Source organism: Chiloscyllium punctatum, chromosome 5 (genome assembly GCF_047496795.1).
Source record: "Chiloscyllium punctatum isolate Juve2018m chromosome 5, sChiPun1.3, whole genome shotgun sequence".
NCBI classification, from domain to species: domain Eukaryota; kingdom Metazoa; phylum Chordata; class Chondrichthyes; order Orectolobiformes; family Hemiscylliidae; genus Chiloscyllium; species Chiloscyllium punctatum.
This window is the reverse complement of record NC_092743.1, coordinates 4,888,302-4,906,524: the sequence shown is the minus strand read 5'-3', so window position 1 is coordinate 4,906,524 and position 18,223 is coordinate 4,888,302. Positions and strand designations below refer to the sequence as shown.

The following is an 18,223-nucleotide window of genomic DNA, read 5'->3' as shown; positions in this document are numbered from 1 at the left end:
AGACAAGACAAAGATGAAGCCCCGTCAGATTTCTTGCAAAGGCTAAAAGAAGTCACTAGAAAATATTCAGAAATGAATCCTAATGATCCGGTAGCTCAGGGACTTTTCAAGGTCCAGTTCGTATCCAAACCAAATCATGGCCAGACATACAAAAGAAGTTACAGAAATGAGATGGATGGAGTGAGAGACAGATGGAGGAATTGTTACATGAAGCACAGAAAGTATATGTAAAAAGAGAAGATGAGAAACAGAAACAGAAAGCTAAATAATGGTTGCAGCAGTCGAGGAAGTTGCGAAGAGAAAGATAGAATCAGAAAGCAACAAGGAAAGACAAGAGAGGCAAAGAACAGATTAGAAAAAAAGGCAATCGGCAGGATGTTATTACTGCAGAGTAACAGGACATTTTAAGAAAGATTGTCCAAAGCTAATGCGACAAAAAGAAGCAGTTTTGTTGATGACTTTTGATGAAGAATAGGGAAGTCAGGGGTTCCTTCTTCCTGAAACCCACCGGAAACCCTTGATAAATTTAAAGGTGGGGCCTAAGGGAGAGGAAACAGTATTTCTAGTGGATACGGGAGCAGCCCGATCATCCCTAAGCTTTAGATCTTGTAGAAGATAAGGCAGAAATAGTAAAGAAAAAGATAAAGAATATAAAAGAAGTTGAGAATAAACTTTGAAAAGTTGAGAGATGGGAATGGGGTGACTGGGGACTGACAGTTGGGGAAAATGGTTAGCTAATTTAGGCATTTATGTCTTACTAATAATCGTAGGACTAATAATAAGATTTAACGTGTTAAAGTGGATAATGAGTAAGTTGATAATGTCCTTGGGAGGTCAACAATCAATGATGATCATGACAATATTAAAAACACAAGAAAGAGAAAGTAATAGATTACTCATAGAGTTTAAAAAAAAGGCAGACTTAAGAGAGCAGAAACAGTGAGATTGTGAACCTCTACACCTTAGGGTGAAAAGAGGGCAGAGAATAAAAATTGCAAAAACAACAAATAGTAAAATAAAAGAAATGGGGGAGTTGTTAGAAATGAAAAGAAGTGTTGTTTTTGCAGATATAAAAGAACATGAAGAAAAGGGGTCCAGCAGAAAAACTATTAACTCTGCAGGTACTTAGGGAAGTGTATCTTTACTTTTAATTGTGGTTAATTAAATACTAATTCTGCAGTATAATATAAGCAAGTTAACTGTTTTAAAATAAGTTTTCAGCAAAAAGAAACTGAGATAACTGAAATGCCTGAGTTGTACAAAAATGATACAAAGTTGATGAAGTGTACGGAGAATGGAATGTACCAGCAATACTGATACAAAATGTTAAATTATATCTTGATGTACTATGGACAAAATAATGAAAATGTCAGCACTAACAGGGAGGAAGGTTACCAACATGGGGAAGGGGCAGTAACAAGGGTGGAGCAAAGATGGGCAGTTGTATAGCCTAGTAAGAGAGATTGGGTAATTAGGAGTCTGGAGAGGTGGCTTCACTCAGCTCAAACGTATCTAACGTAAACTAACCCAAGTCTAATTCGCTCAGTTGCTTTGTGTTAGCCCGTACTTGCAAGTCCGTAATAAATTGTCGTTTCCAGACTTTTGGTCTCATCTAAAGTGTTATTGAGTTTGTTTCTAACACGAGGAGCAGGAGAGTCGACATTTTGGGCATAAACCCTTCCTCGGGATGTGGAGGTTTTCAGCAATTAGGAGAAAGTGAGGACTGCAGATGCTGGACAGTCAGTCAAAAAGGGTGACACTGGAAAAGTACAGCAGGTCAGGCAGCATCCAAGGAACATGGAGGAAAAACTATAATTTGACAATTTGATCGAGCGAATCAACCTCACAAAATTGTTCATTGTCTGGTGGAAGTTTGGACCATTTAGATTAGCAATCTTGTGAAGATGAATTAAGGAATTAGGGGTGATGCCAGAGGACCTCTGGACTGTGAATCATAGAATCCCTATAGTGTGGAAAGAGGTGACTTGGCTCATTGACTCTGCACCAATCCTCCAACCCAGAATCACCCCATTCTGTACTCCACATTTACCATGGGTAATCCACCTAGCCTGCATGTCCCTGAACACTTCCAGGCAATTTAACATGGCCAATCCACCTAACGTGTACACCTTTGGACTGTGGGAGGAAACTGAAGCAGCCAGAGCAAACCCACACAGACATGGAGAGTGTGTGCAAACTCCCATAGAGACAATCACCAAGGCTGGAATTGAACTTCTGTCCCTAGCACCAAGAGGCAGCAGTGCAAACCACTTTGCCACTCCAAATGTTAAGCTTGCTCTTTTTATAAAAATGTTTTTATGCAGAGGGTGATGGGGTCTGAAATTCACTGCCTGAGTTGATGGAGGCAGAGACTCTAAACCCTTTTAAAAGTACCTGAATCTGCACCTTAATTGTTGTAAGCTGCAAGGGTACAGGCCATGTGCAGGAATATGGGACTAGAAAGTGTCTGGTGTCTCTGAATTGGCATGGACTATGATTTATTCGTTCTAGTCTTCCAAGAATTCTTAGATTCAGTAGAAATACCAAACTATTGGAAAACTGCTAATGTAGCGCCATTATTCAAAAAAGGGAGAGGAGCAATAAACAGGCCAGTTAGCTTAACATGTATTATTGGGCAAATGTTAGAATCTCCTTCAAAGGATCTAACAAGTGAGCATTTAGAAAACATAAAGTAATCAAGCATTGTTTAATGATGGATAAATCCTGCCTAACAAATTTATTGCAGTTCTTCAAAGAAGGAATAAACAGGTTGAACATAGAGCTGTGCAGCACAGGAACAGGCCCTTTGGCCCACGATGTTGTGCCAAATGCCAAATGAAACTAATCTCTTCTGCCCGCTCTTGGTCCATATCCTTCCATTCCTTGAATAGTCATGTACTCCTCAAAAAGTCCCTTAATATATCTATTTCCCACCGCCCCTGGCAGTGTATTCCAGATTCCTACCACTCTGTGTTTAAAAAAAATACTTGCCCCTCATGTCTCCTTTGAACTTTCTCCCTCTCACCTTAAATGCATGGCCCCTAGTATTAGACATTTCAGCTCTGGGAAAAAGATTCTGACTGTCAACCCTACCTATGGAGTTCATAATTTTATAGACTTCTATCAAGTCTCCCCTCAGTCTTCACTGCTCAAGAGAAAACAATCTGAGTTTTCCGAGCCTCTCTTTATCGCTCACATCCTCTAATCCAGGCAGCATCCTGGTGAACCTCTTCTGCATCCTATCCAAAGTCTCCACAGCCTTCTTGTAATGTGATGACCAGAACTGGATGCCATACTCTGTGGCATAACCAAAGTCTTAAAGCTGCAACATGACTCTTGTACTCAATTCCCTGACCAGTAAAGGCAAACATTCCATATGCCTTTCTTACGGCCCTATGAACTTGCATGGCTACTTTCAGGGAACTCTGGACTTGAACCCCAAGAGCCTCCTTATATAAATGCTATTCAGAACTCTGCCATTAACTGTGTACTTTTCCTTAATGTTTGATCTCCCAAAGTGCAGCACTTCACACTTACCCAAATTAAACTCCATCTGCCATTTCTCTGCCCTTATCTGCAACTGATCCATATCCCACTGTATCCTTGTACAATGTTGTACACGATCCACAACTCCACCGATCTTTATATGTCCTGTTGTTTGTGATTATATATAAATGAGTTAGATTTTTCATCTAACTCATTTATATATATATATATATATATATATATATCACAAACAACAGACATTATAGTACAGATCCCTGCAAACACCATTTGTCACTGATCTCCAACTCGAAAAACATCCTTCCATCACTACCATCTGTCTTCTATGGGCAAGCCAATTCTGAATCCACATGGCCAAGTCACCATGGATCCCTTGCATCATAATCTTCTGGATGAGCCTACCATGGGGGACCTTGTCAAAAGCCTTACTAAAATCCATGTGGACAACATCCACTGCTCTACCCTCATCGATCACCTTCATCATCATCTCCTCGAAAAATTCAATCAAGTTAGTAAGACATGACTTGCCCTGCACAAAGCCATTCCAACTGCCCGTAACTAGGCCATGCTTTTCCAAATGTGCATAAATCCTATCCCTAAGAATTCTAACCAATTGCTTCCCAACTACCAAAATGAAACTCACCAATTTATAGTTTTCTGGATTATCCTTATTTCCCTTCCTGAACAGAGGAACAACATTAGCTACTCGTCAATCCTCCAGAACCCCTCCAGTGGCTAATGAGAATACAATAATCTTGGCCAAGGCCCTAGCAATCGCCTCGCTTGCCCCTCTCAATAATCTGATACCATCAGGCCCTCTTCCAGAGATCCAACAGCACTTCTTTCTTGATCTCAAAGTACCCTAGTATACTAGTATGCTTCACACAAATCTCACTATCCTCCATCTCCTTCTCCTGGGTGAATACTGATGCACAGTACTCATTTAGGATCTCAACTACATCCTCTGCCTTCAAGCACAAGTTCCCTCCTTTATCCTTGAGTGGTCCTACCTTCTCCCGAGTTATCCTTTTTGATTTTAATGTATCTATAGAATCTCTTGGAATTCTCTTTAACCCTGAAAAGGTCATTTCATGGCCCCTTCTTGCTATCCCAATTCCCTGTTTGAGTACTTTCCTGCTTTCTTTATATTCCTCATGGGGTCTGTCCGATTTTAGTATTCTAAACCTTATATATGCTTCTTTTCTCCTTTTGACTAAATTCACAACCTCCCTCATTATCAAAAGTCCCTTACCTTGCCATCCTTGTCCTTCCTCCTTACTGGAACACGCTGGTCTTGAACTCTCATCAGTAGGTCTTTAAACAATTCCCGCATGTCAAATGTGGACTTGCTTGATAATAGCTCCTCCCAATTAACACTCCCTAGCTCCTTCCTAATACTGACGCAGTTTTCCCTCCCCCAATTTAGTACCTTCCCGCAAGGTCCTAACTTGTTCTTGTTCATAGCTATCCTAAAATGTAAGGAGTTGTGACCACTGTTTCCAAAATGCACTCCCACTGAAAGGTCAGACACCTGGCCAGCAATATAAGGTTCAGCATGCCCCCCCCCCCCTTTCAGTTGGACTGTCCACATATTACTTCAGGAAACTCTCTTGGATGCACTTAACAACTTCTGCCTCGTCTAAGCCTCTTCTCTAAGGGAGTCTCAGTCAATATTGGGGAAGTTAGTCATCCACAATGACAACTCTGTTCTTATTGCACCGTTTTCATAATTTGACTACATGTTTGTTCTTCATCTCTTGGTGACTGTTGGGGTATGATTGCACCCATCTTATTTTTGAGCTCTACCCATATTGCCTCAGTGGATGAGCCTTCCAACATGTCCTCTGAGTGCAGGTTTAATATTCCCAATGATTAGTAATGCAACTCACCTCTCTTACCTTTCTCTCTATCTCGTTTAAAACAACGAAACCCTGGAACATTTAGTAGCCAATCCTGTCTCTCTTTTAACTAAATCTCGATAATGGCCACAACATGGTAGTCCCATGTACTGATTCAGGCTCTAAGCTCACCTGCCTTACTTATAATACTCCTTGCATGAAGTAAACACACTTCAGCCCTTTAATACATTGTGTTCATTTACCTGTCTCTGCCTGTCCTTTCTGACTTACTGGTCTTGACAACTAGCTTCCCCTCAAACCCTCTATTTGCTGATCTGCTGCTCTGGTTCCCAACCCTTTGACACTCTAGTTTAAAGATAAGATAAAGAGGAACTGATAAATGTAATATATTGGATTTCTAAAAGGCATTTGGAGTCATAGAGTTATAGAACTGTGCAGCATGGAAACAGGTCCTTCGGTTCATCTCATCCATACTGATCAGATATCCTAAATTAATCTAGTCCAATTTGCCAGCATTTGGCCCACATCCCTCAAAACCCTTTAAATTCATATACTTTTTAAATGTTGTAATTGTACCAGCCTCCACCACCTACTCATCCCCCACATTATCCCGGTCCCAAGCCTCCAACGTGGCACTGCCCTCCTGACCTGTCCATCACCTTTCCCATCTATCCACTCCACTCCTAACTCCATTATCACGTTCTCCCTCACCGTCATCTACCTATCACTTTCTCAGCTACCTTCCCCCAACCCCATCCGCCCTCCCATTTATCTCTCAGCCTCCCAGCCCACAAGCCTCCCTCATTGAAGAAGGATTTATGCCCGAAACGTCGATTCTCCTGTTCCTTTGATGCTGCCTGACCTGCTGCACTTTTCCAGCAACACATTTTTAAGCTCTGATCTCCAGCATCTGCAGTCCTCACTTTCTCCTAGTGTATAAGTCTTGCCCTGATTTGCCTTACCAAAATGTAGCCCCTCACATTTATCTAAATTAAACTCCATCTGCTACTCCTTAGTTTATTGGCCCATCTGATCAAGGTCCCATTGTACTCTAAGGCAACCTTCTTCCACTACACCTTCAAATTTTGTGGTGTCATTTGCAAACTTACTAACCCATATCTACTATGTTCATCTCCAAATCATTTACTTAAATGATGAAATGCAGTGGAAACAGCACTGATCCTTGTGGCACTTCACTGGTCACAGGCCTCCAGTCTGAAAAGCAACTGTCCACCACCACCCTCTGTCAACTATCTTCAAGCCAGTTCTGTATCCAAATGGTTAGTTCTCTTTGTATTCCATGTGATCTAACCTTGCCAACCAATCTATTACAAGGAACCTTGTTGAATACCTTACTTAAGCCCATATAGACCATATCCACTGCTCTGTCCTCATCAATCCTCTTCATTACTACTTCAAAAAGCTCAATCAAGTTGGTGAGACATGATTTCCCACGCACAAAGCCATGCTGACTATCCCTAATCGGTAAGGTTCCACACATAAGACTGTTTAATAACAGCATAGAGTGTTGAGGATAATATATTAAAACTGACAGAGGATTGGGTAACTGATAGGAGACTGAGAGTTGAGGTCAAAACATTTTGAGGATGGAAACCTATAAGTGGTGGAGTGCCACAGGGATCTGCGTTTCGGACTCCATTATTTACAATGTACATTCATGATTTGGATGAGGAAAGTGAATTTGTTATAGTCAATTTTTCAGATGACACAAAGTTAGGTGGGATGTGATGAGGATAATACAAAGAACCTGCAGATGGTTATAGGTAGGTTAAGCGAGTGGGTAAAAACTTGGCATATACGCTGCGGAAATGTGAGGAGCTGAATATTACTTAAATGAGGAAAGACTGCAGAAAGTTACAGAACAAAAGATTAGGAAATCCTTGTTCATAAATCACAAAAAGCTACCATCCAAGTTCAGCAGATAGTAGAGAAGGCAAATGGAATGTTGCTCTTTACTTTAAAAGAAATGGAGTGTAAAAGTAGGGAGGTTTTGCTAAAACTAAGGCTCTAGTCAGACCACAGATGGAATTCTGTGAGCAGTTTTGGGTACCTTATCGAAAGAAATATGTACTGGCATTGAAGGCAGTCCAGACAAGTTTACTAGGCTGATGGAGGGTCTGTCTTATGATGAAAAGTTGAGTAGGTTATGGCCTGTATTCATTATTGTTTTACAAAATGAGAGGTGACCTATTGAAACATACAAGATTGCAAGGCTTGTGAACACCACAAACCCCAGGAACCCCATCCAGGACAAACATATTAATAGAACGCAAGAGACAACAGCTTCGCTTCACTTGGAGGTCACCACTGATGATGTTACCTAGCCAGGTAATGAAACGTCTGGGTATCAAACCGACAGCTCAGCGAGTAAACCTACACCCTAAACATACAAGATTCTTAGGGTACTTGAAGGGTAGATGCAGGAAAGTTGCTTTCCCTTGTGAGAGTTTCCAGGACCAGGCAGCTTGCTCTCAAAATAAGAGTCGCACATTTAAGACAGAAATATGGAGGAGTTTTACTTCTCTCCAGGAATATTTAACCTGTGAAATTCTTTAACACCGAAGGCTGTTGAGGCTAGGTCATTACATATATCCAAAGCTGAGATAGACAAGCAGTGTTTTTATCTGTAAAAGAATTTAAAAAATATGGGGAGAAGGCAGAAAAATGCAGTTTCAAACTATTAGATCAGCCATGAACTCGTTGAGTGGCAGAGCAGACTCAGTGGGCTGAATGGCCTTCTTCTGCTCCTAAGTCTTAAAGTCTGTAAAATAAGGTAGTGAAACTGATGGGCTCCTGCAACGCTCCTGTTCAATGAGATTAATAGCCTCTTTCTGCAACGTAAAGTTTACAGTACTAAGATTCTACTAATCACTATCAAAACAAAGGGCTCTTTAGTATAAACGCATTAGTGGATGGTTGAGTAATTGGATTTAGAGTGAGGAATGGGTTTGGGGGGGAGGGGAGGGGGGGGGTGGGGAAGAGGCTGGAGCCATGGAAGAAAGGAGCAAGATAGCGAAAGGGGAAGAAATGAGTTGGGAACAACACAGCTTGGTTAAAGTAAGTGCTAATTTGTTAAAAGTTACAATTCGTCAATATAATTATCTTATGAGATGTTAATTTTTAAACAGTAAGCATAGTCCTTTTACTAAGGGGCCCTGAAACTTTATGGATTTAAATGTTCTTGCTCAGAGAGAAACATACTCCTTCAGACCCCTAGACATCATGGAGAAGCTGAACTGTTGTGTTATGTTAGCTCACACTGCCCCCTATTGGAGTAATATTGTCTCAGACAAAGAAACCCCAATACTGTAGTACATAAACGATAAATCAGCAATAGATAAGAACCTCATGTTCACTGGGTTGGCCCCTGATGGCTGTGAACACAGGGGGTTAAACAATTGAAACTTCGATCACTTTGAAACTTTGTCCAGAATTGGCAGGGTGATTTGTTGTATGGATTCAGGTCAGCCAGCATTAGAAATGATATGGCCTTCACTGGAACTTACTTTCTGAGCTGTTCATTGCTCAGTATGAGCTCGCTGCAGCATGGAACTGCACCCATTGAGCTAATTGCAGAATTCCCAGGCTTGGCCTCCTAGCCATCAAGTTAGGCAGCATTTGGGTTCTCAACTGGCCGCTTCCTCTCTTCTTTCCTTATCTTTTTTGTCATCTTTCCTTTTTCTTTCTTTCTCTTCATCATCTGCCCATTGGCAGTGAGTGTGAAAATAGATTAGTCCCTGGGCCGGATGGGATTTATCCTAGGATCCTCTGGGAAGCAGAGGAGGAGATTGCTGAGCCTTTGGCATTGATCTTTAAATCGTCATTGTCTACAGGAATAGTGCCAGAAGACTGGAGGATAGCAAATGTGGTTCCCCTCTTCAAGAAGGGGAGTAAAGACAACCCAGGTAATTATAGATCAGTGAGCCTTACTTCAGTTGTTGGTAAAGTGTTGGAAAAGGTTATAAGACATAGGATTTATAATCATCTAGAAAAGAATAATTTGATTAGGGATAGTCAGCACGGTTTTGTGAAGGGTAGGTCGTGCCTCACAAACCTTATTGAGTTCTTTGAAAGTATTGTGTACACTTCTGGTGACCGCACTATAAGAAGGATGTGGAAGCTTTGGAAAGGGTGCAGAGGAGATTTACTAGGATGTTGCCTGGTATGGAGGGAAGGTCTTAAGAGGAAAGGCTGAGGGCCTTGAGGTTTTATTAGATTAGATTAGATTACTTACAGTGTGGAAACAGGCCCTTCGGCCCAACAAGTCCACACCGCCCCGCCGAAGCATAACCCACCCATAACCCTACATCTACATCTACCCCTTACCTAACACTACGGGCAATTTAGCATGGCCAATTCACCTGACCTGCACATTTTTGGACTGTGGGAGGAAACCGGAGCACCCGGAGGAAACCCACGCAGACACGGGGAGAATGTGCAAACTCCACACAGTCAGTCGCCTGAGGCGGGAATTGAACCCAGGTCTCCGGCGCTGTGAGGCAGCAGTGCTAACCACTGTGCCACCGTGCCGCCCGTAGTGACTCTGACATTGATGGATCCGGCACAGGTGGCAGAGGAGTGGCAGTGCATGTGTCATTGGTCAGCCAGCTCAAGGCTCAGGGCTCATGGCAGAGGAGGCACGTTGTTTTTGTTAGAGAGAAGAAGGTTAAGAGGTGACTTAATAGAGACATATAAGTTAATCAGAGGGTTAGATAGGGTGGACAGGGAGAGCCTTTTTCCAAGTATGGTGACAGTGAGCACGAGGGGGCATAGCTTTAAATTGAGGAGTGATAGATATAGGACAGATGTCAGGGGTAGTTTCTTTACTCAGAGAGTAGTAAGGGTATGGAATGCTTTGCCTGCAACGGTAGTGGATTCGCCAACTTTAAGTACATTTAAGTCATCATTGGAGAAGCATATGGACGTACATGGAATAGTGTAGGTGGGATGGGCTTCAGATTGGTATGACAGGGCGGCGCAACATCAAGGGCCGAAGGGCCTGTACTGCGCTGTAATGTTCTATGTTCTATGGCAGGGGAGAAGGTGACCTCGCAGAGGAGGACAGTCAAAGCAGAACCTTTGGAGAGACAGTGGCCTGGCCTGGCCCACAGTCAGGGATTCTTCGTGATGGGCCCAGACCAGGGGCTCCAGGCATTGGTCGGCAGCAGCTGAAGTGACAATGGTGTGGACTATGCCGGAGTAGGACTCTAGGTATTGTCAAGTCTGCAGTAGTGGAGCCAGAGACTCCTGGTTGCAGTAGGCCTAGAGCAGGGATTCCTAGTTGTTAGCAAAGCAGCAGTTCCTGGTTGTGGTGGACCCAGAGCCAGGGTCTCCTGGTATTCAGTGAGCATGCATCAACGAAGTTGGGGTTCTTGAGTTTGAGTTCAGCACAGGACTCAGCATTAGCGGCCCATGGGAGAGGTGGGCCTGGCGATGAAGAGATAGCACCTGAAGAGTAGTGACTCTGACATTGATGGATCCGGCACAGGTGGCAGAGGAGTGGCAGTGCATGTGTCATTGGTCAGCCAGCTCAAGGCTCAGGGCTCATGGCAGAGGAGGCAGAACAAAGATGGATTTTCTTTCAGCTTTATCTTTTTATTCTTAAAATATTTAAAACGGTGTTAGATTGTATCGACAGTTGAGGCTTTTCACTTTATTTTACTATGTTGTCCATTGTAGAGTACAATTAAAATAAATCATCGTTATTCAACCTCAAATATTTGATAAACTCCTGGCATTTGTGAAACCCGACAGCTACAAAGATGCAATTTAGGCTAAATGCCACAGATACGTTCCTTGCCAACACTTACCCCAATTTCCTCACGTCAGCTCATAAACTGCAATCCAAAGTCCCAGTTTTAAAGAATGGTCACTGGACCCAAAATGTTGACTCTGTTTTCTTTCCACTGATGCTGCCAGAGCTGCTGAGTTTTTGCAGCAATTTCTGTTTTTGTTTTAGATTGCCAGCATCTGCCTATCTTCCTTTCATTTTTATATTAATCCAAATTCCTCAGCTGGTCAACCACATCCTTACTTTTGGGTGCTTCACATCCAATTGTATATTCTACCTCAAACCCAATTCTAACTCAGCTCCACTTTGTTCCTCTGCTGCCTACCCCAACTAGCTCTCTCAATGAAATTAACTACAGCTTGCATTCAAAAAAACCTACATTGTGGACAGTTGTTTAATTCAACAGGACCATCCAAAGCCCATGTTTCTGAGTTTCCTGGTTGCTAAATCTAACCCCACAACCTTGACTCACACTTTATTCCTGCTCCTATTTTTCACATATTCTTCTGTTCTTACATATGTATATTTTTCTTCTTGTACACAATTTGAAGTATTCTGCTCCAATTTTCATTCTCTCCTATTCTCCCCCTTTTATGTCTTGGTTTAAAGTCATTTTACATCTCTTTTTCTCTTTCACCACCATTAATACTGATTTTTGCACTGGGCCTGTACACTACCTATTTCACCTGCCTTTGTCAAAACATATAAAAACATTTTCCAATCTCTTTTTCATTTTGAATAACTGTCATATTGGTCTTGAAACATTCACTATGTTTCTCTCATTCAGATGCTGTCAGGCCTGCTGAGTTTCCTCAGAACATGCAGTGTGTTTTTTTTCAATTCTATTTTATTTTGTCATAACTAAAGAATCATCTGCAATGGCTTTTGATCTCACTCCCACACTGTTACATCTGGAATCCTCTAAATCATTGGCGCCCTCCTTTTTTTTAACTATCTTGGTCTCAAACATATGCTGAGGATGCCCAGCACTACCTGATGATCAATCTGACAATTTAGGAGAAGTGATAATCTTGACAGAAGGTTGAGACTGGTACAGAAGTTAAAAAGAGCAAGTTAAATAGACAAAGAAGGCAAGAGCATAGCAGAGAATAAGAAGACTGAATTAAACTACATTTGTTGCAATGCAAAAGGCCTGACAGGTAGGGCAGATGAACCCAGAACATGAATAAGAACATGGGACGAGGAAATCATACCTATTATAAAAACACGGTTGAGGGAGGGACAGAACTAGTAGCTCAATAGTCTGGGGTTTAGATGCTGCAATAGTAGGGATAGAAGGGAAGGCAAAAGAGGAGGGGGGTGCTTTTTTTGATTAGGGAAAACATCACAGTAGTACTTTTACAGGATATTCCTAGGGGATCAGCCAGTGAAGCTACATGGCTGGAACTGAGAAATAAGAAAGGAGTGAACACTTTAATGGGATTGTACAATAGGCCCCCAGTACTCAGCGGGAGATTGGGGGTCAAATATATAAGGAGATCGCAAATAGCAACAAGAATAAGAGGGTTGTAATAGTAGGGGATTTAAACTTTCCAAACATAGACTGGGACTGCCATAGTGTTAGGTACTGGGATGGGAAGAAATTTAAGTGCGTTAAAGAAAACTTTCTCAATCAATATGTAGATAGACCTACTAGAAGAATCAAAACTCAACCTCCTCTTAAGAAATAGAACAGGGCAATGACTGAAGATGTTAGTGGGGGTGCACTTTGGAACCAATGACCACAACTCTATCAGTTTGAAGATAAATATGGAAAAGGATAGGCCTGGTCCAGAATTTAAAATTCTAAATTGGGGCAAGGCCAATTTTGAGAGTATTAGACAGAGGCCTTCAAAAGTTAATTGGTGGAGGTTGTTCATGGTAAAGAGACATCTGGCAAGTAGGAGGCTTTCAAAAACCTCAAGATAACGAGAATTCAGGGACAGAATGTTCCTGTTAATGTGAAGACTGGCATGAGTAGAGAACACTGGATGACTAGACATATTAAGGCTCTGGTCAAGAAATAGACAGAGGCATGTGTCAGGTTTAGACAGCTGGGATCAAGTGAATCCTTTAAGGAGTATAGGGGGTGTAGGGTTAAGATTAAGAATCTGTACCCTAACCCTATCATAGAACATAGACCATTACAGTGCAATAATTTGGCCTTTAGCCCTTGATTTGCACTGACATGTGAAACCAATCTGAATCCCATCTATCCTACACTATTCCATTTTTATCCATATGTTTATCCAATGACCATTTAAATGTCCTTAAAGTTGGCGAGTCGAGTACTGTTGTGGGCAATGTGTTCCACACCCTACTACTCTGTGTAAAGAACCTACCTCTGACATCTGTCCTATATCTATCACCCCTCAATTTAAAGCTATACCCCCTCGTGCTAGCCACCATCATCCGAGGAAAAAAACTTTCACTGTCCACCCTATCTAACCCTCTGATTATCTTGTAGAATTACAGTTAAGAGATCAGGAGGGCAAAAAGGGGGCATGTAATAGCTTTAGCAGATAAGGTTAAGGAGAATCCAAAGGGATTCTAGAAGCACATTAAGTGAAAAAGAGTAACCAGGGAGAGGATAGGGACGCTTAAAGATCAATGAGGCCTTCTGTATGTGAAACCACTGGAGATGGATGAGATCTTAAACAAATATTTCGTGTCAGTACTTATTGTGGAAAGAGTCATGGAAGCTAGGGAAACCGGGGAATAAATAGTGATGTCTTGAAAAACGTCCACTTTACAGAAGAGGAGGTGTTGTGGGTCCTAAAATGCCTAAAAATTCTGAGGACCTGATCAAGCTTTTCCACGACACTGTGAGAAGTGGAGCCCCATTCAGCGACATTTACATCATTGGCAGCCATGGGTGAGGTAGTGGAAGACTCGGGGGTGGCTAATGCCCTGCCATTATTTATTTAAGAGATGCTGCAAAGAAAAGCCAGGGAACTACAGGCCAGTGAGTCTGATATTAGTGATGGTTAAGTTGTTGAAGGGTATTCTAAGAGACAGGATCTACATGCATTTGGAAAGGCAAGGACTGATTAGGGATTGTTAGCATGGCTTTGTACATGAGAAATTGTGTCTCTCAAACTTGATTGAATTTTTTGAAGCCAAAAGAGAAAATGCTGGAAAATCTCAGCAGGTCTGGCAGTAGCTGTAAGGAGAGAAAAGAGCCGACATTTCGAGACTAACTGACCTTTTGTCAAAGCTCAGCATCTGCAGTAATTTGCTTTTATCCAGAATTTTTTGAAGAGTTTAGCGAGAAGATGCATGAAAGCAGAGTAGTAGACATTCTCTACATGGACTTTAGCAAGGCCTTTGACAAGGGTCCACATGGTCAGTAAAGTAAGATCACAAAGGATCCAGAGACAGCTAGCCAACTGTAAACAAAATTGGTTTGCCGTGGGAGACAGAGGGTGGTAGTAGGGTGTTGTTGTTGTTCAGATTGGAGGCCTCTGACTGGCACTATGCCACAAGGATCAGTGATGGGTCCACTGTTGTTCATTTACATAAACTATTTGGATGCCAATGTAGGACGCACACTTAGTGAGTTTACTGATGAGGCCAAAATTGGTGGTATAATGGACAGTGAAGAAAGTTATCTCGGAGTACAACTGTACCTTGATCAATTGGGCCATTGGGTTAAGGAATGGCAGACAGAGTTTAATGTAGATGAATAGTATTAGACAGGAACCTTCAAAAGTTAATCCTCTTTTGACTTCCCTTCCACCCCTCCTATAGCAGCATCTGAACCCCAGAAGTGTAGCATTTTGGGAAAACAAATTAGGGCAGGATTTACACAGTTAATGGTAGGGCCCTGGGGAGCGTTCTCGAACAGAGATTGAGGGGTGCAGGTACATGGTTCCTTGAAAGTGGTGTCACAGACGCACAGGCTTTCCTTACCAACATTCCACTTCCCCCAGTATTCCAACCCCACTCCCCCACTTTCGCATAAACACTGCTCCCTTCACACTTTGCTTCAGCTCTGAAGACTTATCTAGACTAAAAACGTTAGCTTATTTTCTCTCTTTGGATGCCCTCTGACCCGTTGTGATCACCAGCATTTTTTGTTTGCAGCACGGGTTCCAGTATCTGCAATAATTTGCTCCTGCTGTGTGGTAAAGAAGGCATTTGACACACTTGCCTTCATCAGTTAATGCACTGAGTACAGGAGTTGGAACATCATGTTATGCCTGTACAAGACATTGGTAAGGCCAAATTTGGAGTACCATGTACAATTCCGGTTGCCCAGCTAAGGGAAGGATGTTATTAAACTGGAAAGGGTGCAAAAAAGATTTTCAAAAAAATTACCAAAACTGGAGGGTTTGAATTATAAGAAAATGTTGAATAGGCTGGGACTTCTACCCTGGAGCGTAGGAGGCTGAGAGGTGATTTTATATAAGGTGAATGGCCAAGGTCTTTTCCCAAGGGTGGGTGAGTCCAAAACTAAAGGGCATAAATTTAAAGTGAGAGGGGAAAGATTTCAAAGGGACCTAAAGGGCAACTTTTTAACACAGAGGCTGGTGCACGTATGGAACAATCTGCCAGAGGAAGTGGTAGAGGTGAGTACATTTATAACATTTAAAAACATTTGGACAGTTACATGGATATGAAAAGTTTAGAGGGCCAAATACAATCAAATGGGACTAGTTCAGTTTAGGAAACTTGGTCAGCATGGACGGGTTGAGTTGAAGGGTCTGTTTCCATGCTGTTTGACTCTATGACTCAATCTGCCATCTGGTATGCTCCTAGCTGACAAGTGTCTGCGGTAAATTAAGACAGTTTACAACCTTGTTATCATATCTGACCCCAATATTAGTTTACACAAATGTTGTTCATCTGTGGCTGAAACCTTCACCCATTGTTACCATTAGACTTGAGTATTCCAATGCTGTCCCAGCCAGCCTCTCATGTTCCACCCACATAAACTTGAGCTCCTCCAAAACTCTACCTTATATTCTAACTCACACCAAGTTTCATTCACAAATCCCTTGTACTTGCTGAATTGCATTGGCTCCCAGTCTGACAACACATCAATGTAAAAAAATCTCACCCTTGTTTTGGAAACTCTTCACGGTGTCACTCCTTTATATCACTATAATCCTCTCTAGTACTACAAGCCTTTGAATCCTCTGTGCTCTTCAAATTTTGACTTCTAAAGAATCAATCTCTAAGTCAAATGCTCCACCATTAATTGGGCCTCAAACTCAAATTCCTGAGGTTAGTGAAATATGTATGAACATTTGAACAAGGAGCAGGAGTAGCCTATTTGACCCCTCGACCCTGCTGCAGCATTTAATAAGATTACAGCTAATGTGATTGTTCCCAACAAATCCACATTCTCAAGAGCAAATTGGCAATAAATGCTGGTCCAGTATATAACAACAATGTACCATGAATTAATTTCTTTGTCAAAACTGTGTTGCCTCGAGCTCTTTTAGACTGATGCACACCTAGCGTATACAACCTTTACCCTGAAACCAAGCAAACCATTCCAAGTATTAATCTGATGAGTTCACTGAACATATTAGATCCTTTCTTCAATTCGGTGACTGATAGTGCTCAGTGCTACAGCGGGTGCACAGACAGGGGAGTCGGGAGGTAAGCAGAGACCAGTTTAAATTAATGTTTTTCTTTTCGCAGTCTGTGTTTTTTTTTTACAATTAGGAGCGGGAACCCAGAAGTCATCAACAGAGACTTCTGGGAAGGTAAGAACCTAACAAAAAGGACTCATTCGGCTGAACAAGTAAGCTACTTAGTGTTCTTGTTTTGGAGACTAAGTATAGAGTTATGGCAGCGCAGGCAGTGGAATATTCCTCCTGCAGGATGTTTGAGGTAGGGGTGACCACCGATGCTCCTGCCGACTTCACCTGCAGGAAGTGCAGCCAGCTCTAGCTCCTCACAGACCGCGTTAGGGAACTGGATCTGGAGTTGGATGGACTGAGGATTATTCGAGAGGCTGAGAGGGTGATAGATAGAAGCTACAGGGACATAGTTACGCCAGAGAACAGAAGTAGCTGGGTAACAGTTAGAGGTGGGAAGGGGAGGAAGCAGGCAGTGCAGGGATCCCCTGTGGTCGTTCCCCTCAACAATAAGTATACCGCTTTGGATACTGTTGGGAGGGACAGCCTAGCAGGGGTAAGTGACCGGGTCTCTGAGGCCCAGAAGGAAAAGGGGGAGAAGGAGGAGAGTGCTAGTTATAGGAGACGCTATAATTAAAAGGACAGACAGGCGGTTCTGTGGACATGGGCGAGACTCTCGGTTGGTTTGTTGCCTCCCAGGTGCCAGGGTCCGAGGCGTCTCAGACTGTGTCTTCAGAATCCTTAAGGGGGAGGGTGTGCAGCCAGAAGTCGTGGTGCACATTGGCACCAACGACATAGGTAGGAAGAGGGGTGGGACAGTCATTCAGGAGCTCAGGGAGTTAAGGTGGAAGCTAAAAGCTAGGACGGACAGAGTCGTCATCTCTGGGTTATTGCCGGTGCCACGTGACAGTGAGGCAAGGAATAGGGAGAGAGTGTAGTTGAACACGTGGCTGCAAGGATTGTGTAGGAGGGAGGGCTTCAGGTATTTGGACAATTGGACTGCATTCTGGGGAAGGTGGGACCTGTACAAACAGGATGGGTTGCACCTGAACCAGAAGGGCACCAATATCCTGGGAGGTAGGTTTGCTAGCACTCTTCGGGGGGGTTTAAACTAATTTGGCAGGGGGATGGGATCCGGACTTGTAGTCCAGCAAGGAGGTTAGCTGTTTTTCAGGATGTCCAAGAATGTAGGGAGGCTGTGGAGAAGGTAGCACTGACAGGGAATACTTTGGACACAGAGATGGGCTCAAGTGTGTATACTTCAACGCAAGGAGTATCAGAAATAAGGTGGGTGAATTTAAGGCGTGGATCGGTACTTGGGACTACGATGTTGTGGCCATCACAGAAACGTGGATAGAAGAGGGTCAGGAATGGTTGTTGGAGGTTCCTGGTTCCAGATATTTCACTAAATTAGGGAGGGTGGTAAAAAAGGAGGGGGTGTGGCGTTGCTAATTAGA

The 18,223-nt window shown here is 42.6% G+C and overlaps 1 protein-coding gene across 1 annotated transcript in view; it reads left to right on the top strand.

The window, feature by feature from the left end:
* Nucleotides 1–8,420: 8,420 nt before the first annotated feature.
* The window catches only part of ankrd29 (ankyrin repeat domain 29), a 99,332-nt gene continuing 89,529 nt past the window's right edge, over nucleotides 8,421–18,223 (top strand). The window contains exons 1-2 of the mRNA XM_072569675.1: nucleotides 8,421–8,441; nucleotides 9,218–9,289. Coding sequence (XP_072425776.1) covers nucleotides 9,248–9,289 — 42 coding nt within the window. The 5' untranslated portion in view covers nucleotides 8,421–8,441; nucleotides 9,218–9,247. The remainder of the gene's footprint in view (nucleotides 8,442–9,217; nucleotides 9,290–18,223) is intronic.